General features: G+C 41.6%; 2 protein-coding genes across 4 annotated transcripts; one reads left to right on the top strand and one right to left on the bottom strand.

The window, feature by feature from the left end:
- Positions 1-236: 236 nt before the first annotated feature.
- Positions 237-6,689, bottom strand: mybl1 (v-myb avian myeloblastosis viral oncogene homolog-like 1). Its single transcript, XM_030100084.1, has 16 exons — positions 6,664-6,689; positions 6,456-6,555; positions 6,190-6,261; positions 5,799-5,891; positions 4,818-5,038; positions 4,542-4,731; positions 4,386-4,460; positions 3,977-4,087; positions 2,962-3,201; positions 2,482-2,874; positions 2,243-2,382; positions 2,055-2,169; positions 1,853-1,969; positions 1,649-1,756; positions 1,283-1,456; positions 237-1,160 (listed from the first exon to the last, which is right to left on the bottom strand). Exons 1-16 carry the CDS (start codon positions 6,687-6,689, stop codon positions 1,035-1,037), a joined length of 2,301 nt encoding a protein of 766 aa, XP_029955944.1. The 3' UTR covers positions 237-1,034.
- A 4,862-nt stretch (positions 6,690-11,551) lies between these two features.
- Positions 11,552-21,609, top strand: sgk3 (serum/glucocorticoid regulated kinase family member 3). 3 transcript variants are annotated; one of them, XM_030099724.1, is made up of 17 exons: positions 11,552-11,800; positions 16,280-16,365; positions 16,502-16,585; positions 16,743-16,815; positions 16,929-17,004; positions 17,179-17,254; positions 17,443-17,492; positions 17,615-17,672; positions 17,913-17,996; positions 18,093-18,224; positions 18,720-18,832; positions 19,122-19,158; positions 19,669-19,755; positions 19,990-20,085; positions 20,240-20,395; positions 20,484-20,573; positions 20,734-21,609. In XM_030099724.1, exons 2-17 carry the CDS (start codon positions 16,288-16,290, stop codon positions 20,902-20,904), a joined length of 1,461 nt encoding a protein of 486 aa, XP_029955584.1. In that variant the 5' UTR covers positions 11,552-11,800; positions 16,280-16,287; the 3' UTR covers positions 20,905-21,609. The 3 variants fall into 3 exon arrangements, with proteins under 3 accessions (XP_029955584.1, XP_029955583.1, XP_029955582.1); XM_030099723.1 differs by having other exon boundaries at positions 16,239-16,365; XM_030099722.1 differs by having other exon boundaries at positions 16,165-16,365.
- The last annotated feature ends 703 nt before the right edge of the window (positions 21,610-22,312 follow it).

Raw genomic sequence — 22,312 nt, 5'->3', positions numbered from 1 at the left:
TTTTCTCAGCAAAGTTAAACTTCTTAAAACTCATGGCATCCGATTTATATTAATATCTAAGCTTTCGAGCTGTCAGATAATAAATAAAACAAACAGAAATAAACATTAAAGGTACCCTTCAACTTCTGAGGTTCTTACACACGTAAATTACAATGAAATACATTCAACTGATGTCTCCACGGACTTTATGGCCTTGGAAAGGAAACGCTGTGTTGTAAAAAGAAAAAGGAAAAAAAAAAAAAAAAAAAAAAAAAAGAAAGAAAACAGATACCATCACAAGTTCTATCCAGTTTGCCCTTGAAAACACTGCCACTTTTTCAGCAGCGAAAAATCAACGCAGTAGTGCAATACTGACAGCTTCTTACTTCAGTCCTCAAAACGTCGCATCGCCTCAGACCGCTATGATCACAATCACAAAAACCACGACTGCCTTCGAGAGCCTCGAGCTGCAAATCAACGAGTCCTGTGCCGAGTGTGTCTGGTTAAAAACCCCTGGTTGTGGGTTTAGTGCGTCTACAATCAAAGCTAACCAACTGCAATTTTGTGGGTTATTTTTTTTTTAAAATGTGATGACAGCAGTGGGATAGTTGAACGAAGCGAGCTGGAGGAGATATATGATGAACGCCCTTCTTCTCACTCAAACAATATATTAACGATATAAAACTGAGAAGCAGCCACTGCTAGTAATACACACTCTATTTCTACAGCCTGTCGTGTGTGTGTGTGTGTAGGCTGCTTCGACGTTACTCGCTGCTGCAGAATCAAACTACACTGTTTCTGTACAAAAACTGCTGAGGCAGCACAGCTGGGTGCTGAAAACGAAACGCGCCTCCGGACGAGAGGCTACCTTGGCAGTGATCTAGAAGCGTGCTGGAAACAACACCGGCAGCCGCGCCTCTGCGGTGGACGTCCTCGGCAGTGCGTCTCGGTGTCAAAAGCAGGAGACGGTTTGTCTTCACGGGATTGTCTCTTACAGGAATCAGCAGGGGTTCTGGACAGATGTGGGCGGATGGAGGGGGGGGGAGGACGGCTTCTTAGAGGACAAGGGCCCTTGAGGTAGAGCCGGACGACGGGTAGGGATTCAGGTACTGACGAGCCTGTTCTGTCATGATCAGCTGGTCCTCTGTCTTCCCATAAACCACTGCTTCCCATTCACTCACCTGCGGAGAAGGTCATAGTTGTTAAAAGTGATGAAGACCGTCCCATTAATACATTCCTACAGTTATTTCCCTCATTTGACAGAAAACTCTTGCCTATGCAGGTGTGTGTTGTCCGTACAAACCTGCGTGGCGGCGTGTTTAGGCGTCTTCTGTGAGGACGGAAGCGGTTTCTTCAGTCGTGGACTGGTGAAGCGCTGAGGGTGGACGGGGACAGCAGGCAGAGAGCGGCTGCTCTCCTCCTGCTCAGGGATCGAGGCGTCCAGCGGAGAACTTGTCAACTGACTTTCATTAGACACCTGCAACGAGACATTTCGGTTCAGCATCTCTCACCATACAACAGCAGATTTAACAAGCAGAAAGAAAATCTGGAAATAAATTTGAAGGTTTAAAGGTTTCTAGTCAAGTCATTCTACACCTTCCTGTGCTCTGTCCTCACGTTTGAGGTAGAAACTGTTATTTTTTCTGAAGCTGTTGTCAGACTGACTCACCTGTGCATCGTTTAGCTGCTCTTGTAAGAGTTGGACACTGTGGCTGTCTTTGTGGCTCCAAGGGTCTAACACTAGGGACTTTCGCACTTTTCTGGCAGGTCCATCCATCTAAATATGAAAACACAGAATAAGTTACATTGTAATTATAAATAATAAATACAGACATAACAGAAAGCAAAACTTCTGTAATGCAAAGTGACATACAATATTTTTCCACGCTTTGCAGTCAGGCTGGAAATCCGCTCTGTTGAAGATGTCTGTTCCAGTCTCCTGCTGCAGAACTTCTCGAATGTCTTCCTCCAGAAACGCCAACGGCTGCGGCTGCAGAGCACAAGCAGAGCAGTGGAACCAGCAGAACAGACGGACAAACAGTCACTTGGGAATAATCTATTTTGACCACTCTTACCTCCATCTTGAGCGGCCCGTGCATTTTCTCCTGAGCAGCCAAAGCGTTTTTGAAGGGCGTTGGCGTCCTCGGGGTTGGAATCATGACTGTCTTGCGCAATTTAGGCGTCCTGGAACTGCAAAATTATACGTCATTACAATATCCAGCCAGTAAAACCTTTTGTTTTGCGTGTCAGCTTATTTATGTACCCATCGTTTTCTTTCTGGTGCTTCGGCGTGGTTTCTTTGTGGAGCGGCGTGTTGAGGTGACACCTCTGACCGCACACAGGAGTGGAGGTGAGGGCAGGATTCTCCAGATTCAGATGCTCCACCCCTGATATGTTGCAGAACTTGGGAAGCAGAAATACCGAGTTAGTCCCAGTAACATGTGACGTGAGTGTACCATCTGTACAAAGGAGAAACCAAATTAAAAAAGGACTTTTATTTACCCGTGACGGGGTAAAAGGCAGTGACTTTGTGGGCGTTTTCTTAGGCGAGTTTGAGATATTTTCCAAGAAGGAGGCGCACGTCCTGTCACAAAGAGGAGATGATTCTCCTCTCTCTCTTCTCTTCCTCCTCTCGGTGGTTGCCTGGTTGGGTCTGGATGAGTTGACGGGGGTCAGGGAGACGACGCCCCCCAGGCCTAAAGCATCGACGTTCCTCTCAGGGCCTAAGCCTGCGGTGGGGGTGTTGACCGTGTAGCCCATGGGATTGTAAGCTGTCCTCTCCTGAAGGAGGGTGGCGTAGCCCGCCTGGTCGTGCCTGGGGGGCGTCGCTCTGTCCGACAGGTCAAAACTGGCCACGTCGCTCCAGGCAACAGGGTCCTGCAGAGCAAAACACATCTACAGTGCATTTTTAACACATATATGTTATTTCAGCTCTTTCGGACCGAGACACAGCTAATCTGTTTCTGTCAATCGGCTACTCACTGAATCAATGAGTTCCATGGTCTCTGCGAACTCTGGTATGGTCTGCAGGGTGGAGAGCACGGTGCTGGCCTCTACAGCCAGGAACTTGCTGGGGGAAACAGGAAGCTGCACCGGGGGTCCCTGTGGGACCTCAGGGCCCCTCCATGCTGCTCGCTCTGCTTGCTCCTCTATGCTGCTGCTGCTTGTGGTCATCGTGTCGTCCGACACGCCGTCGGACCAGGTTGAATATGACTCGGCGCTCTGAGGGCGAGAAGAGCAGCGTTAGGCCTGCAGCAGGCTGGAGTCCGGCGTGACAGAATGAGGCTGCTAGCTGCTGCGAGACAATGCAGTTCTGCAATGATGTGAGTGCGAAAGTGTGGGAAAAAAAACCAGGTGAAACTGCAACACACCACCTCTGACCAGGAAAGCATAGACCGTGAAGAATCAGCTACTAAATAGATGCATGGAATAAATATCAATGATGGAAGAAAAGGAACAGGAGGGACAGAGTTTTGGATTACATCGGTCTGCTGGCTAAGTGCTGAGTGTTGTTATCGTGTTGTGAAGGTGGAGATGTCATGAATGAGGGAGGGAGTGTGTTCATGTTTGAAACTGAAGTCATGGGAGGAGGCAGTGTGACTACCAAGCACAGCTGCAGGCCAGTCTGAGTAAGTAGCGAGATGGGGAAAAGTAGTTACTATAGCAACACTACAGCAAATCAAGCTACAGGCGCGCATACATTTGCGCCATACCTGTTTCACATATACACTGCAAAAGGTTCACGTTTTGTCACGAATATGAGATTAGAGTAGATTTTCAGCATCAAATTTAAAAAAAAGAAAAAGATGAAGTCACTGAAATTAACCTTATGGAATTTATAAATAATAATGCTACAATTTAATTTCAGTCTCAACAATAAGTAAAACAAATTACTGTATTTAATGTTACAGTGAACCTATTTGCAGTGTGTGTGAACTACAAACACGCAGGCTATACTGGCTAAGTATGCTAACACACATTCGGAGTGTGTTCTTACACATGACACTCTGCACTGCATTTGTCGCTGGACTTCGTTCTCTGCTGACATAAGCAGCAGCTCAAGCTCCTTAATTCTTTGCTCTCTGTCAGGATCATCAAGGCAGGATGGCTGGAATAAACAAACGTCCAGGAAGAGAGAAATTTGAGAGGAAAAAAAAAAAAGGGAAGGGAAAGAGTTAGGATAGTTAAGATCATCAGGAAAACACATAAAATACCCAGGGGAGAATTGAAACGTACACCGAGTTCTCTTATGTTAGATGAAAATAACAAGACATTCAAGTATCTGATTTGAAGTGCAGAGTTAGCAGTCACGAGATTAACAATAGAAAGGCCAGAAAATGAAGAATGTGTAAAGGGTTCCCCACTTGCATGCACAGAAATATATTCAGAGAAAATATAAGACTCACTGATATGTAGCTTGAATTCTCAGGAAGACTGTCCAACATGTGCCCGCTGTGAGGATTATATGAATACCCCCCCATCTGCAACACAAAGGATCACACTCAACACAACTTCAAGTAGTCAACACGTCCGACAGATTGAAGAGGAGACTAAAAACAAACCTGGGTGGGTCCAGGCATGGGCAGAGGACTGTGCTGGGGCTCGGATGGAGCTGGAGGACACGATCGATTGTGTCGTTTCTTCACACTAGTCGACGGAGCAAAAGTCTTGCAGCCATCTTGCAGGTACCCCTCATGTTCTACTTTCCTCCTCATGGTGGAATTCCAGTGGTTCTTGATCGAGTTGTCCGTCCTGTTGGACATCGGATTTATGTGTGTGAGCTACATGTTGAACGCTTCTTCACTCAGACCGGAATCATGTGAGCCATGTTGCATTACCGTCCTGGAAGAAGCTTGGAGATTTCTGCCCAGCGGTTGCCAAGCCTTTTGTGGGCTTCGTAGATGATTCGATCCTCTTCCTGGGTCCATGAAGACTTCTTCACCTCCGGGTTAAGATGGTTGTGCCACCGTTCACGGCACTGCTTTCCGATCCTTCCCTGGAGGTGCTTTGCGATCACTGACCAGCGCTTGGGGCCATACTTATGTACAAGATCAATAACCTGCAGCAAGCACAATTACACAAGAAACATCAAAGATTGTTTTATATTGGAGTTTAACACATTTATTATCCTTTAACTGCTGCAAATTCCAACATTTGGTGTAATCTTTATATCATACAAGATCAGGTAGGGCTTGGCTGTATTAATTCAAAGTACAACATTATATTAAAAAAAGCTCATTTGTAAAAGAATCCCCAGTGTTTAGTCTCGCCTGAGGCAGCAGCAGAGCATGCTCAGCCGTTTCCGTCAAGCCTGAAAAATGCTGTGGCGTCATTGTTGGCGAGCCGTGCTTTCACTGATAGTTCTGTGTTTCTGTTGTGACGCCAGATTTTCAGAGGAATGCAACATCATTCTTCACATTCTTAAATAAAAGGAACCCATTTAAGGAAGGCAATAGTTATCAAAGAGCTGCTGAGGATATTAGCTCACCAGTCGGTACAAAAAAAAAAAAAGCTGGGCAGAAAACGACAGACTTGGAAAGTCTGTGTTTTATTAGGTGTTACATAGTGGAGCACTGAGAAAAGAAGCCAAGGCAAAAACAAATTTGGCGGGAAGTAAGCTTGCGCATGTGCACAGTGCTGTAACAGTCGAGAGGTAAGTGATACATTGCACACTGTGACATTTATGTTTGTACTGCATCCTCTTACCTCTAGTAAGCAGCTCCCTGCTCTCCCCACGGCTTTCCCTCGCCTCCCCTATCATTTACCTTTTCTGTCATCATTTCTTTCTGTCCGTAGCAGGAACTCTCGGCTCATCTTACCTTCTGATCCTCCTCTTTTGTCCATGGGCCTTTCACGAGCTCGGGATTGAGCACCTTCTGCCAGCGATGCTGACACTGGCCATCTGTCCTCCCCTGTGATTGAGACGCACAAAGAGCAACACCTCACTGCACAGTTAGGTCACAGTTACACCTACTCCTGACCACTTGGAATAAATCATTTCCTCCAGGTACTTGACATTACTGTTGAAATCATAGACGTCAGGAAAAACAGCAATTATGGGATGATTGAAAAGATAGGACAACTGCTCTCAGTCACAAACTGAAGAGACTGATCAATATGGAGCGACTTAACAGAAAGCTGCTCCTAAACACAGAAAGCCAAAAGGTTTTTCACTTATTTATTATGCAGTCCAGAAACAGAGATACTCACAGGGAAAAGGTTTGCAATTAATTTCCAAGAGTCAGTTCCATGCTGCTCAACAAGCTTTTTCAACTTTTCATCCTGAGAACAGGAAAGAAAACAGAAACGTTAAGGCCTCCTCAGGGTGTGAAACTGGATAAAATGAAGTACGATCCCATACTCAAATATATTCATATCTCCAAGAAAATAACACACTGTGCGGAACATGCAACAAGCAGTTTTAATCTCTCAAACATTCTCAATCAAGACCTGATATCCACATCTAATGAACTCACCTCGTCTCGAGACCACTTCACTTTGCACAATGTCTTCTTATCTTTGTTCTTCTCTTTGCTCTCTGGATCAGTTGAGTGCAGCTCTTCATCCTCATCACTACTAGAATACAGTATTACAAATGTGGAAAAGGAGTGAAAGCAAAACAAATATCATTAGTGAAGACAGCTGTTTGTCAGATTTCCAGTAATCTTGATATCGAAACAATACTGTGTGGAAATCTTTCCCAGAATCATGACTGGGAAATTGAGTAATTTTTCCTTGAAGTTACACGAGTATCAAAATAGTACAATGAGACAACACAATTGCAGAAATTCACATGCAAAACTGTGTCCTGAGATGTGGCAACTATTTCCTCAGGGTCAAAGAAAGTATTGAGAAAGTTCGAAAAGTTTTACTTTCATCATCTTGGCTACAAACTCGAGTAGAGGACAGTGTTGGCAAGGAAATATTCTACTTTACCACGGCATAACACTTTGAAGAATGAATCTGTGAACATAACTATTCCAATGCAATTTCGTGAGGCAGTTCACCTTTTGATGTAACAGCATGAGATACTAAAAAAAAACAAAACTAAAACCTAGTAAATGTTGACATGAACAAAGCACTGAAACACAGATGCCACTATCGAGATATATTAAGAGTTTATATCCATTAAAAAATGACAGAGCATTGAAGTATTAGCATCTAAATAAGTGATACATAACATAACATGTTTCTCAGTATAGTAAAAATCAAAAAACGTTAATGACAATGGAAGTAAGCAACATAATGTATAGGATGTTCTATGTATAGGAACACTAACATAACCTTTACTAATGAGACAAGAGGCTGGAATCTAATCTTGCACACAGTGCTTACCACGATATCCCACTGAGGAATAATGTTTCGCACTGTGGTCTGTTTAGCAGACTTTAACAAATGGCCAAGAAATTGAATTCCTGAGCAGCTCCCGGGAGTTGCTCCCATACCAGACCTCAACAGTCACACAGGTACAAAAAAATACGTGTTTTCTTCAGGACTTGCATGAAAGGTCGACTTTAATGAGAAAACTTGAAATTGCAGTTGAATTTTGTTAGTGATTCTTCACAGAAGTGGCACAAAGTGAACTGAGCTTAGACTTTTGGCTAAACAGGAAAGAGGGGCGTAGATCCCACATCAAGAGGCTCTTTCACTGCTAGAGGTGTATTTGTGTGTTGTGCATGTGTGTAAGAAATGGAGGAGGTGTGCAGAGGTGTGGTCAGGGAAATGGCAAAGCTCTAACGGTCCAGTATTTTAAAAAACTAAAAAAGAGGAGGTACTATTATATAAGCTCTTGGCATCATGTTGCTCAGCAGCTCATTATTCATTTATAAACTTTAGATGTGTCATGAATGAATCACTAAATGCTGAGGCTAAGCTGCAAGTAAAACAGCTCCAATAGCAAGGTATTCATAGTGTGCTCCTTTTGGGAATAGATCATAGTACATAAAATGTTTATGCTATACTGTTAAATACTTGATGCATTTTTTAAAGTGTTCTAATTGCAACTACTCCAACCATTTCCAGATCAAAAGAGAAGGAACAATATGTAGTAGATGATACATAAACAGTTATTTTAGGTTTTAATATAGTGCAAATATAAATAAGACAAACCTTTAGTGTCATTTAAGGTTTGAGGTGACTGTGGAATATGGAATAATATGTTTTAAAATGCTGCTAAGCATCTGTTGATACAATTGAAATTACTTGTTTATTCTCATCAATCATTTTCTGGGCATAGATTTTCTCACAGGCCGTGAAAAGCAGTGAATCTTTATATCTTGAACCTGGAAGAAATGTTATTTTTACTTGATAAATGATGGAAATTGTTAGGAAATGTCACATTGCTGACCAATTATTTAATCATTCAACTGAAAGTTTTCACATCATGTAAATGTAAACACATGAGAGCTCATTAACTGGAATAAAATTTGAGACATTGCTTCTCCTGAAAATAAATATCTATTGTTCTGTGTACTTGGGGTCTATGTTTTCTCATTTTTTTGATTTGGTTTGATACAATAAGTTTCTATACTTTTGGAGTGTTTTTATCATTTCTCCTTTGCAGATGAGAGAATTATAAAGTGTATATGTTGCATCTTTTTTTAAATCAAATGAAGCTTTTTAATTCATTCTATTTGACTGATTTTCTTATTCAGATCACATACTATACAAGAGCCAGAAGGCTGTTTTTATTCAGGTTAAATTTCGAGTAAAGTTTCAAGGATGCAGCTGTTGCATAACTACTGCTTGACAAAGACCAGCCCGCCTCCAATGTAATGTAAAGCATTAAAACCTATATTTATCTATCGAGATATGCATACGTAGTGTGTGTATTCTTCAATGCACACTCATTTTTAGCTCATTGAGAGTTATCTGTTATGATCTAATATGTATGTACCCAGCAATACACTGACTTCCATTCATAAATCTCAAGTGGACAGGTGCACATACAGTACATACTATGAAATGAATGAACGCACTGTATGTACAGGGCTCACAGAGCCCACCAACTCATCTGAAGCTATGTTTACGTGAAGATGCAAAGCGTTACTGTTTATTACTTACAAACAACAACAGATGGCTGGACATGAAACCGATAACGAAACAACACTGCATGCTCATTGCTGCTGGCACCCACCTGCGTGATTTCACGTTGTCCATGACAGTCTGTAGGACGATTGACACTTCTCAAAGACGACCCTGTGTGTGGCAGTTTTCTAAAATCCCACATTAACACTCGTATATCCATAGAAAATGCTGTCCGTCATTGCCGGTAGCATCTAGCTAGCAGTATTGGGCTAGCCAGAGAGCTAACTTATCGTACATTAACATTACGCTCCCTTGGTGCAAGCCCTCAGCACAGACTTCATATTCCCACAAAAAAAAGCGTCGGGACGTCTTCTTCTCATGCGTGGGTCTTCAAAGGCAGCATTGAGACGTAAAAAGCGGAAACTACGCTGGTGATACTCCTATATTACTTTCATTTCTCTCCGCGCTGTTTCTATATTAGTCTTTCTGCTCTCTTCTTGTTTGGCGTTATGATATTTGTCCATCCCGCCGATTCTCGCGCCCAGCCCTCTGCGCGGGCGGCCTCGCTCCTGATTGGTCAGAAACGGGGCTACTAAAATAGGAGTCAATACTCGAACCTGATAGGTCAGAAATTAGGAGTAGCTCGAATGTGATTGGTTGGAGACTTGGGGAGGCGGGAGTTGTTTTGGGCACTGTACTGTCAGCTTTTGGAGCAGAAAGGGTCTTTTCATCCAGGTGGTGGTGGCTCAAAGCGGGGTGCAGGGGCTCTCGGAGGCCATATAGGGGGTGGATGCGATTTCCACCCTCATAATGTGTTCTGAAAACGCCATGAAATCCATATTGAACGTTTATGTGTAACCAGTAAGATAAATTATCTCAACTAAATATTGTTTCACATACTTTTGCACAAGTATCATGTTTATTTTTTTTTTATAGTTTCAAGAGTTCGTTTCAATTAAAGTTCATTTCTGTAGCGCCGAACATAATACAGTCATCTCACTGCACTTTTACAGTGAAATGGGGACTCCGTGTACTTATAAAATTTGCACTAATGTACTTTGACACAAGCACATCACCGAGCTTCATAAAAACACATTTTTACGATTACAGTTGATGAAATTGAATTGCCCATGAGTGAAAATGATATCATTGGCCTGTAATTTCCTCTTTGCTCTGACAAGCAAAGTCGCACTGTGTTTTGCTGACACCTTGTGGACAAATCTTTGTTGTCCACATTAGTATTTTCATTCATACAATGTAAGAGGAAATAATATTGATCAAGGGCCGTGTCTGTATTGTTCCTCCATTACTTTTTTTCGTTAATGTATTTATAAAAAAAAAAACCCAACAATAACACCCTTGGTTTCTTTGTAATCAATCAGCGCAACTGCAAGAAGAGGTCGATTCAGGACACTGGGGTAAGTGGTGCAATGCGTCTGTTTGGGCTGAAGCAATAGAAGTCACAGCCAAGAGTGAATGGTTAACACTGGGAATGCAAACCATATGTTTTCCTATGTATTGCTAAGCTTCCCTAACAACCACGTGATGTCCCATTTTAAGATATCAATTCAATCGTTCAATAATTTTAGTAAATTAATTGTTGCTAATTAAAGTGTTGTCATTCTCTGTTTTCTTGAAGGGGTTTCCCGAACACAGTTATTTATCAATTCAGTGTATAAAATGACGATAGTTTGAGTGATTATTTAGTGCCCACAGCTCGTCTATCCGTAGGTGGCACTGTTTAGTTGTTTGACTTCTCAGTGTTGTCATTCCTCAGTGTAAAGGCAGCACTACTCAAGCAATCAAACACAAGGCAGGGAAATGCTTTCTCTACCTCCAAAATTAAATACAGCTTTTCGCTTTAGTCGAAGCACAAACTACACTGTAATCACCATTCATTCAATAATACCATCCACAATTCTCAGCTCATCTGTGACATCTTTGTGTTTTGTTTCTGCTCAATTTGATGGTGGTAGATAAAAATAAAATAAAAAATAAATCCAGTCTTATTTATTCTATTATATTATTATTTGAACAAAAATAATAATGTGAATTTATTCATTCAACAAAATAATACGACTTACATAATTTAACCTTATGTTCACTCACATATACTCTTGGTGAGAGTTCAGAGTCCCCAGTTAAACTATGAATGCACAGGGGGACGTGTATATTCAGGGTTTGATCCAGATACACTCCAATTGATTATAACACTGTGGCAGCACTGCTTGCGACCATTTATGTATTTATCCCAATGCATTGAAGGTGTGCTGTACTTTGAAGAGTCTTTCCGGTGTTTCGGAGTAACTTGCTTCCCCCTTAACTGGTGTCCGCAGGCGCATAAAAACTGGAAAGAAATCTGTAGCAGTCCCGAGGAATGCCGCTTAACTGCATTTAAAATATAGTTTTGAAGCATCATACCTTCAGTGAGTCCAATTATTTTTTTTACATTTTCTGTTATTAGCAGCAACGACGGGCGCTAAAGGAAGTCCATCACCAGTCACCAAGGGAACCAGTCAATCCGAAACACCGGTCCGCCCAGTGTGCTTTGACGGCGTTGGTAGTGCGGAGAGATCCCGTGACACATTTCATCGGAACTTTCTGACGGATGTTTCCTGCTTCTCCCTCACTTGTCAGACCTCTCCAAACTTTTAGGCTTCACTCTCGGGCTCATGTCGAGCCTTGGACCGGGGAAATGGGAGCTGTTTTGACAGCTTGAACGCCGCAGAGAGGAGGGGGAAAAAGCCACACCGGGAGCGAAAAGTAGATGAGCGCCGCATCAAAAGACTGTAAGGTACGTGATGTTCGAGTGAACGCCAGCAGTACAGTCAACTCGTCCTGGCTAACGTGATGTCGACCAATGTGGACTTAACTGACACAACTATTGTTTCAGTTTCATGTGTAACGCTGTAAAATAACACCTTTTGTGATGATTAGCAGTGCGATATCTGCCAATTGTTACATAATGGAAGTTTTTTTTCCCCTGATTTAAAACTAAGATAAGCTGAAGTTCCATCGACGTATAATGTCTTCAAACTTAATTCAATCAGTTTACGTGCGATTGTTTAAACAGCGCTTCAACAGAAAGGGACTACTGTAATGTTTTTTTTTTTTTTTTGGAGCATGTGAAAGCTCTCATTTCGTGTCTGTTGGTGTTTCAGTCGTGTCCAGCTCCTCCCTCCACCGGTTCATTTTGTTCTCGCCGCTGCTTCTGTTTGGGAAGAAGGTTTACTTTTCCCGATAATACACGTGATAAGGTCAGATATTTGTGAAAGTGTGACTAATGCTAATGAAATCGCACTTACAGAGTTGGAAGTGACTAATTAACAATCCCCACATTACTGTAAAGAAGTTGTATACTTGTACATGTTCCTTTAGTATGGCAGTTTAATTATACTTCAGTACAAATTACATTTCAGAGACCACAGGGAGCCCAGTTTGATCTCAGTAGTGTATAAATACCAGTCACTCTATTGCAATCTCTTTTCATATTCTCTTTTCATGTGTCCCCTCTATATATTCTGAAGCCTTCCTGCCACATTGAGTTTCCTCACAGTGAATCCTCTCAGATCATTTCTGCCTTTGCCATACATGTTTTTACAAGTCTCTGTAGCAATCCTTCGATGTTAATGTGATTTTGCTGTTGAACAGGTACTTTATACTCTCACTGATCCCTTTTGGACCAGACAGGACTCTCATGTTGACCAGTTTTGGGTCACGGGCTGCATGTTTGACACTCCTGTGTCATTAATACTATCAAAAAAAAAAAAAAAAAATCAGATGCATTTTTTAACAGATCATTTGTGTAAGAAATATTTGTCTTTATGTGCTTTATTTTATGTCAAGGAAAAGCAATTTGTACCAATAGATGGACTGTGGTATTGTTGCAGTAATTTAAATCTTAAAGTGCAGTGCAATTGAGATTTCACATGAACTTGCCCTTCTTTCAGTGTATCAAACTGTTGCCTAGAAAAGGAAGTCTGTGCGCTGTCTGGACTGTCAGGTTAGGGTAAGACTTTGGTCAGTGCTGAGATTGTTTGCACGCATCGGGGGGTTGACTGAGTTCATGCCTCTTAAACTCCCCCAGCTGCACTTCCTCAATCAGAGATTTGCCCCTCTCATTTAAAATAGACGCTTCAGCATTAAATAGAAAAGTATTGGTAGTGATCCATTGACATAAAACAAGCATCCTTCGTCAAACATTCTAAAAGTATCAGCTGTGATTTCTGCTTTGTTTTCTTTCTGAAAGTCCTTGACACGTGTTGCAAAGCCACTGTGAACCTCCCTCCCCTCCACATCCCCATAGGACCCTCAGTGGCAGGAGTGTGTGTCTGAGTAAAGCAGGAAGAATGTTACTTTTGATCTTGTGTAGTAGTCGAGCATATTTGGACCTGTCAGCACATGTTAATTCACGCCGTGGTGTGATCACGGGGCCTGCTGGTAGGAGAACACGCTTCACATTAATCTTGTTCCTGTTATCGCACAGCCCACTTTCTAAGTTGTATTTGCTTTGCATTAAGCAAACTACACAATGCATGCATTAGTGGGTGTGGTGGTGACCAGAAGCGTCCCTGTAAATTCCAGTTACGCCTGATGGTTTTAGGTTATTTTTATATTCAGCAAAAATATTTCTGGAATGTTAAAAAGCGGGTCCTACCCTGTAATGTACAGTGCCAATTAAGCATGAAAACAAGCACAGATGTGAGAGATGCGTGGATTCCAGGTATTACAAAGCAATAATTATTTTTGGATTAGATGATTGTGAATAAAAGCCAGCACATAAAACTGCTGTTGATTTGCCGCATTCGTGTTTTAAGATTTGCTTCTAACAATTTATGGACATTGAGGTATGTCAGTCAACAGTCAGTAGACAGCATTTAGGAGGTTTTTGCTGGTGTGGCAAAAGAGTATTTGACCTTGTTATCTAATGAGCCAAATATCTGAAATTGTTAGTTGTAACCTCTTTTTTTTTTTTTGTTCTCCACAAAAAAAAAAAAGAACAGTGTCAGGGAGAAACCTCGGCCGAGTTCTCTCGTACGTAGCTGAACATAAAACTGAAAGTTTAACGTCGTAGCTAAAGGAGGAAAAGAGCCAGTGATGAAGAGGGCATGAAGGTCCTCCCTGACTGCACACATGCATTTTAAAGAGGCGCCGCTCTTTTACCGTTCACCCCAACGTGAGCTGAATGAGAGATCTCTTCAGGGTGCTTTCACGGTCTCTACGCACAGAAAGAAATTTGACGTGAAGTCATGTTTTCCTTGGATTTTGAGCAACATGCGCAGAATATAGTAGTAAGGGGGGGGGGGGTATCTAAACAAAGTAGGCTGACCTCACTAACTTCCAACAATGGACAAGTCAGAGCAGCAGACAAAGAGCTTTGTTGTAACAGCAATAGACGTTACATAATTCAAAGGGAAGGATCCGCCTTTTTGTTTGTAATTTTTTTTTCTAAATGTAAATTTAGATCAGAGTGCCAGATAGTTACAATGACTGTTGTAGTTTTCTATGAGAGCTCCAGATGAAATATAATTGACTGTGTTATAGCAGACTTGATGCAGCTTTAATGCCTTTCTTTCTGACCTTGTTTTAAAGTCCTCGCCCTGGCAGCTGTTTTAATTACACCTCAGAAATGAGCTTTATATAATCCCCGGTTTAAATTTAACCCTCTGTGTAACTCCATCGTCAAAAAAGCCCTGGAAGGCTATTGGATTATAAAAATGCTCTTTTACAGACCAAACGGGCAAAAATATCTTTGAAACGAACGTGGGTATGCATGCATACATATATTGTATTTACGAGAGGGCGTGTGTGTATGTGTGTGTGAGATGAACTGCATGTTGAAGAGGCTCCATAGATACAGACTTGTGGGGGAGATAGATAACGCCACTAACAACGGAGCAAAAAGTAGAAACGAGAGAGTCATTGATTATATTCTGCAGCGGTAGATCGTGTTGAAGTGTTAGTTTAGCGGGACGGGCCAGATTAGAGTGAGGATGGGATGTTCCTGCTCAGAGGGAGCAGAGAGTTTGCTGGTTGTCCAGGAGGACACCTGCTCTGTTTGACCCAACTGACCTGAAATTTGTTGGACTTGTACTCCCGTGTCATCCACAATAAAGCAAACAAGTCACTTTTTAACTAGAGTGACACAGTTCTAGCTTTTCATTATGATGTGGAGTTTTTTTTTTTTTTTTCAGTCGTTCAGACCTCGAGTTCACCTGGAATAGATGATTGTTCAGAGATGAAATACTGTTCATCTAATAATTGTCAACTCAATTCAGTTTTATTTTGGCAGTGCCAGTTACAGTGTTTTTACAAACCCCACTAAAAATAAAATACAGAGAAAGACTCAGCAGTCCCACATGAGCAGACATGTGTGACGATGGAAAGGAAAAACTTAACTTCACCATAAAGAAACCTCTGCAGAGCCAGTTAGACGTGGCAGCTTTCCGGATAGAGGGCCAAGGAGGGACGGATTTCAAAAGCTGAGGTCCTGCAAGGAGGTAAAGAGAGGTCAGAGCGGAGAGAGCACAGATTACAGCTGAGACGCAAGAAGTTAGTGACAATCGTACGTGTATTTGTGTATTAAAGAAGTCTAAACCTATAAGCAGCTTAAATGGAAACATTCTTCAGGGTAACATGAGCCAGTCATAACTATGTGTTCCAATTATGCTCTGATCCAATCATATAAACACTCCTTTCCGATTGCGATTAGATCAGATCAGTCTTTCTAAACAGCTTGTTAGATTGCTCCCTACTGCTGGAGCTGCTGATACCTCCAGTATATACAAGGCTGCTGCGTCTCAAAACAGCGCTACACACTCGTCTCTTCCTGACACGTCTGTCATTAAGTTTGATGAACTGAGCTGACAAATGAATTGTAAATACTGGGGGCGGCTGGGTGAAGCTGGACTTACTATTGTGTGAGCATATCACAGGGCAAAGCACCATGGGATTGAACCACTGAATGAGTCACAATAGTCTTGGTGTGTACAAACCTGCACCCATGTTTGATCATTGAATTCAGTGTTTGTGTACGTGGGACAATCTGCTCTATCAGTCAGAAAGCAATCAGACTAACACAGCTGGTGTTAACCAGAAAGGAGTCTCGTTTCTCTTCTCGGCTAACAGAAGGAGTCTGTTCTCTTTGCTCTTCCACAGCTTTGACCAGAGATGGGGATCGGCCAAAAAGATACTTAGTTTTTGTTTTTGTTTTTTTGTTTTTTTACCTGGAGGACGCATTGCTTCGTGACCTTTCACCTTTGAATGCCGACAGGATCGAGGATGGAGGAGCACTCCAGTCTCCCCAATGTCTGCATTCCCTGCCACAACGAGCAGAGGGACAAGAAAAAACGTTACACAGTGCGTACATTGAACTCTACTTTCCCTATGCAAAGGCAGTTTTTAAAGTTAACATGTAAATATTTGTTCTGCTAAGTTCTGAGGAAGATCTGATCGTCATATTTGAGCTGACACGAGTTCTCGTGGCCCTTTGCAGGTTTACAAAGTGATGGTCGCTGTCGGGCGGCAGGAATGGTTTGTCTTCAGGCGATACGCAGAGTTCGATAAACTCTACAACACGGTGAGTTGTGGCAAAACCACATTTTGATTTCACTTCAGATGTGACGCATCACACCTTCCTGTGGCTTTGTTTGTGCGTCACGGTGTTAGCACTGGCATTTAGAATAATTATAGACTCTAAACCTTTCTCTCTGCCTCTTCTTTATCTTTGAACACAGTTAAGGAAACAGTTTCCATCTATGAATTTGAAGATTCCAGCCAAAAGGATATTTGGGGACAACTTTGAGCCAGGTGAGAGCTCGTATCACAAAAGCCTATGGCCGACGAGTCATTTTAAATTTATGCAGAAGCTTGACTTGTTTACACTACATTTATTGTTTATACCTCTATGTCTGTCCAAATAGAGTTCATCAAGCAAAGAAGAGCAGGATTGCATGACTTCATTAAGAGGATTGTTTCACATCCTCAGCTCTGCAACCAGTAAGTGATGAGATTTTCACGTTTATCATCATTTGATATTTGATATTTATGGATTTTCATACCGTTCGAACTTTATCAACATCGATTGATCTAGATTGAAAATGTTATCAGAGCAAAGTATCAAACTTGGCATTCCAGTTACCTCATTTCTGTTTTTCAACTTTCAATTCGCAGTCCAGATGTGAGAACCTTTCTACTGATGGACAAACTGCAAAACTTTTCAGATGCCTCCGAGGACGAGGACGACAAAGTAAGTATCTGTTTAACAAATCAGGATTTTTTTTTTACTTTTTTTTTATTTTGTTCTGCTTTTATTCCCTGTTTTTAATGAGGTTATCTAAATTGAGACTTTTCTGACAGTGTTTCTTATTCTCAGCTTCGTACTCAACTTGCATCTCGGTGTCTAATCCAGACAATGTTTGCTTTGGTGTTTAACAGAGCAGCTCTACCTCCAGAAACATTAACCTGGGACCCTCTGGAAATCCACAGTAAGTTCACCATTAACCTACATTGAAAATAGATCAATAAAAGTCCTGTCATGTTTTAGCATATTTGTAGGTACATGCATTCTCTCACTGTTGAAATTGAAGTGCTGTTCTTTTCTTTCCAGTGCAAAGCCCACAGACTTTGACTTTTTAAAAGTCATAGGAAAAGGGAGTTTTGGGAAGGTATGTAAATAATGCAGAACACTATAATGCTGCTGTTTTTGTTTTCCCTCTGTTGGTGATTCTGCATTAACAGTACAGGAGTATTATGCTGTCATTCTCTGTGAGGGAACCGCAAGTTTTAGTTCTGCATGTGTTGGTTTTTTTATTCAGGAAGTAAGAACCAGTTTGCTTTGTTATCTCCCTACCATATTCTCATGTTTACTCTCAAAACGTGTGAACTTTGTCATGTTTGTGTTGTAGGTTTTCCTTGCAAAGCGAAAGAACGATGGGAAGTATTATGCCGTGAAGGTCTTACAAAAAAAGGTCATTCTCAACAGAAAAGAGGTAACTTCACTGTGAGACAAGACTTTGATAAGTTCCAGGTTTGTCAATATTGACATGTGTACCATGATGCTTCTTTTGAATCATCTTTCCTGCTAGCAAAAGCACATCATGGCCGAGCGCAACGTGCTGCTGAAAAACGTCAAGCACCCTTTCCTCGTGGGTCTCCATTATTCCTTCCAGACCACAGACAAGCTGTACTTCGTCCTGGACTTCATCAATGGAGGAGAAGTGAGTTGTTTCAGTTTTCGTGAATAATCTGATCACACCGACGTGAGTCACGAGCTCCACAGCAGCTGAGAAATGTAGTAAAACAGGAAGCGGTGAATATGCCAAGCATCTCAAATGAAAATGCTTCAGAACTGTACTTTCCCTTGTCAACACACCTCCCAAGTGCAAACGTCTTATAAGAGATGATTGCATTAGTGGGGAGAATATCTTGTGAGTGTGACTTCCTCAGTGGGGCTCCTTCAAGTGTGATCAGCTTTTTTTGAAAGCTGCCATGTGTGACTGTGTGAGGATGACTCATTCCAATCTGTGTCCCGGGAAACCTTCCTCCTGCCCTTCTGTACTTGATGACTACTCAGACCTCTCAGATAAACATGATAATCTGATCACAGTTGAAGTTTTAATAACAACAAGCCACCATTCTCTGTAGCGGACTGTTAAGATTATGGATTTACCTTCGCATTAACACTTCCCCCCTCCGGGATATTTTCATTTCAGCTTTTCTTTCACCTCCAAAGAGAACGGACCTTTCCAGAACCCAGAGCAAAGTTCTACATTGCTGAAATGGCCAGTGCTCTGGGATATCTGCATTCTCTCAACATTGTTTACAGGTGTGTGGTAAATCAAAGTGTAACAAATTGTGTTGAAATAATGCAGTCTTGTCAGTCATCATACTGCCTTGGTAAACTTTGAAATTCTGACTTTGCTGCAAGTCTGAGATATCTAAACACAACATTTTGCCAAGTTCATACCATGAAATGAAACTGAAAATAATTTTCCCTAAAATATGTCTGATATCTACTGGACTCAGCGACGGTGACACTTGTAGCATTCTACATATTCTCACTTGATACACACTGTGAAACGAGACCCACTGATCTGCTATTTTTTTTTTAATAGGGACTTGAAGCCAGAAAATATTCTTCTTGACAATGAGGTGAGTTTTCCTTGTGGCGAGTTGTTTTCAATGAAACCTCAACTGCAGGTGCTTCTCTGAAAATTTGACTGCCATTAAGCAATTTATTTTTTCCATCAATTAATGAAAACAGTGAATGGGTTCAGATATTTGGCACAAGTTGTATGTCCAGTGAACTCACTTACACCTCAGTAGTTGGGGATTAATGTCCACAAAAATTACCAACCTCCAGTACAATATTTAACAAGATCAGATTGTTTTTTTTTTTTTAACACTTACACACTTCATTCTCGGTTCATATTTCTCCCACGATTTTTATTTCCAGTTGCAGCTTGACGGCAGGCGTGCGATTGGATTAGGTCCCACTAATGATTTTTCTGCCTAGACTCATTGAGAAAGCGAGGGCACTGTGAATGGGGCGGCCCGCAGCCAACATTCCTGTGTAACAATAGAATCCTCAGTCCTGAGGGATAATGAGCCGCTTGTGTGGCACATGTTGACTAAAAATGTCCCCGCGTCCTCTCTTTAAAGGGCCACATCGTCCTGACAGACTTTGGATTGTGCAAGGAAGGCATTTCCCAGACCGACACCACCTCCACGTTCTGTGGAACACCTGAGGTACGAGGATTTGGATGTTGCCGAGTTCTGTATCGAGCTGTTCCGAACAAGACACACACTCAAGGTTGAAATGTTGTAATGAAAGCACTGCAACAATTGTTGGGTTTATGATTTCAATGAGTGTGAGGGACTTCCAACTCGCATTCCCAGAAATAAAATTTGATGAAACATTTGTTTCGTATGGTTGAAGAAAGAGTATAGGTGAGGTGAGAAAATGTTGTTTCTTCTCATCAGTACTTGGCTCCAGAAGTGCTAAGAAAGCAGCCGTATGACAACACGGTGGACTGGTGGTGTCTGGGCTCAGTGCTGTATGAAATGCTCTTCGGTCTGGTGAGTTTCTACTTTGATCCCTATTTTCCATAAGTACGTTGAGTGTGAAGATGTAAATGAAACGTCCCTCGAAATGCTGAATCATCTGCCTGCGCTGCCACGTGTTTCTACTTCTCTCTTTTATTTTTCCTTCTTTTTTTTTTCCTTGTCTCAGCCCCCGTTCTATAGCAGGGACACACACGAGATGTACGACAACATCCTCCACAAGCCGCTGGCGAAGCGTCCCGGTGCGTCCAGCATGGCTTGGTCTCTGCTCGAAGGCCTGCTGGAGAAAGACGGCACACTCCGACTCGGGTCCAGGGACGACTTTGTAAGCGCAGGATTCTTAATTTTTCAGCTCCCTCTTGTGGCTCATCATTGAAAATAATCACATCTAAGATTCTTCTCCTTGTTTTCAGAATGAGATCAGAGCACACGGCTTCTTTTCCTCTATTAACTGGGGTGAACTTGAACGGAAGGAGATTCCTCCGCCATTTACACCCAACGTGGTAAACATTTGTTTTTTTAAGTACTTTGCTGTTATATTTTAAACATTTTAGACTGAATGTATTTCTCAGTTTTGCTCTATTTGACTGAATCTCAGTAGCTTTTGTTGTCTTTTCAAAATAATTTCTTGAATCGTTTCTTCCTTCTATTTTCTTTGCACAGAGCTCCTTCAGTGACATCTCTAACTTTGACCCCGAGTTCACAGAAGAAACAGTTCCCAACTCAATCTGTTGGTCTCAAGAACACTCCATCGTCAACGCTAGCGTTATGGAAGCCGACGACGCCTTTGTGGGCTTCTCTTATGCACCGCCCTCTGATGACTCCTTCCTATAAAACATTCCCAACAACTCAGTGTTGCCTTAACCTTTGTAAGTTTTGTAACTTTTGACAAAAGGGAAGAATTAACATCATAGATGAACTTTCTCTATGAAGCCAAAGCAAGCAGCTGAGAAGAATCTGCACTTAAAAACAAAGTATGACTTTATATTTTACCCATATGTGTGTATATATAACAGAAGATATTTTAAGAAAAGACACCTGTACCTTATTAGTGTAACCTTCAATGGTTTCTAAGTCGATCCTTTACAATGCCTTACATTTGACCCTTAAATAACTCAATTTTTTTTTCTGCAGTTTTCTGAAACACACTTGAAGAGTTCACTGGACCTAAAATGCCACAATTGAATAAGTGGAAGATTGAATTGTGTTTTCTTTGTAATTACTGTATAAACAAATATGTATCATACATTATATTGTAAGCTGGAGGTGGGGATTACTTGAGATTCCACCGAGTGAAGCATTCTGGTTCGTAGGTCATGTTTGCATTGAAAAAAAGACTGTCTTCAACCTCTTTAGTTACTTTTTTTTGTTGGTCTATGTCAATGCTGATCATTTTTATTGGATGTTTGGGTTTTGCTACTCTTTGCCTTAATGCATTTATTCATTCAAAAAGTTAAAAAATGCAATGCTTTTCTTCGCCTGGAAATGAGGTTAAATATATTCGTGCATCGTGATTAAAATCAGAAAAGTTATAAAGTGTGTTTTTGTCCAGTATTTTATGTACAGTTTTAATCAGGGGTTATATGTGGTATGTGGTGAACATCCTTCTATGAATCAGCTGCTTTTTTTTTCTTCGTCACCAGATGAAATAAAAGACTTGCACTTAATGAAGAACATGGGAGAATCAAAACATGACTAAACAAAGTGTGGGATGGAAGTGAAACTGTGATCATTAGCAGAGTGGAGGAGTGTGGCCTAGAAGGGCATATTTCCACATCGGCTCCAACTTCCTGTTTAGTGGTTCAGTAACAGCAGCAGCAGTCTAGTGAAGCACATATGCAAAACTGGCAAAGCAAAGCCCCTCATTAGCGCTGAAATAATCTCTAATGTTGACAGTGACGGGATGTCCCAGTGTAGGTGAATCCCGTTTTATTCTAGCATTTTTAAATAAGCTTGCGTTCACCTTTACAACACCCATGTTGCTTTCTCAATGGGTCACTTCAGTTCATTCCAGCTCTCAGAATTCACACATTAAGTTCAGTGCAAGTTGGCTGGAGAAAGTTATTTATCTTGTTTACTACGTTGATCCCTCTTAAGCAATAATCCCTGCATTTAATCCATCCTATTCCAGTGTATGGAGGATTGCTGGGGCTCAGGGCCTCAACCAGTTACTGTGGGATTCGAACCTGCGACCTTCAGTTCTCAAATCCTCTTCTTCAACATGAGTTTCTGTAAATGGAGG

This window comes from Salarias fasciatus, chromosome 9, assembly GCF_902148845.1.
Source record: "Salarias fasciatus chromosome 9, fSalaFa1.1, whole genome shotgun sequence".
Taxonomy (NCBI): Eukaryota; Metazoa; Chordata; class Actinopteri; order Blenniiformes; family Blenniidae; genus Salarias; species Salarias fasciatus.
Note: the sequence above shows the minus strand (reverse complement) of the source record. Positions and strands in the feature narration are given on the sequence as shown.

What these genes read in the sequence shown, in the direction of transcription:
- mybl1 (XM_030100084.1), bottom strand. Translation starts at nt 6,689, where the DNA reads ATGATTCTGGGAAAGATTTCCACACA. An exon ending in CAAAAGAGGAGGATCAGAAG is followed by an intron (nt 5,039 to 5,798) that starts GTAAGATGAGCC and finishes TGCTTGCTGCAG; the next exon opens with GTTATTGATCTTGTACATAA. An exon ending in CACCAGAAAGAAAACGATGG is followed by an intron (nt 2,170 to 2,242) that starts GTACATAAATAA and finishes ATAATTTTGCAG; the next exon opens with TTCCAGGACGCCTAAATTGC.
- sgk3 (XM_030099723.1), top strand. Translation starts at nt 16,270, where the DNA reads ATGCCGACAGGATCGAGGATGGAGGAGCACTCCAGTCTCCCCAATGTC. An exon ending in GAAAAGGGAGTTTTGGGAAG is followed by an intron (nt 17,673 to 17,912) that starts GTATGTAAATAA and finishes TTTGTGTTGTAG; the next exon opens with GTTTTCCTTGCAAAGCGAAA. An exon ending in ATGAAATGCTCTTCGGTCTG is followed by an intron (nt 20,086 to 20,239) that starts GTGAGTTTCTAC and finishes TCCTTGTCTCAG; the next exon opens with CCCCCGTTCTATAGCAGGGA.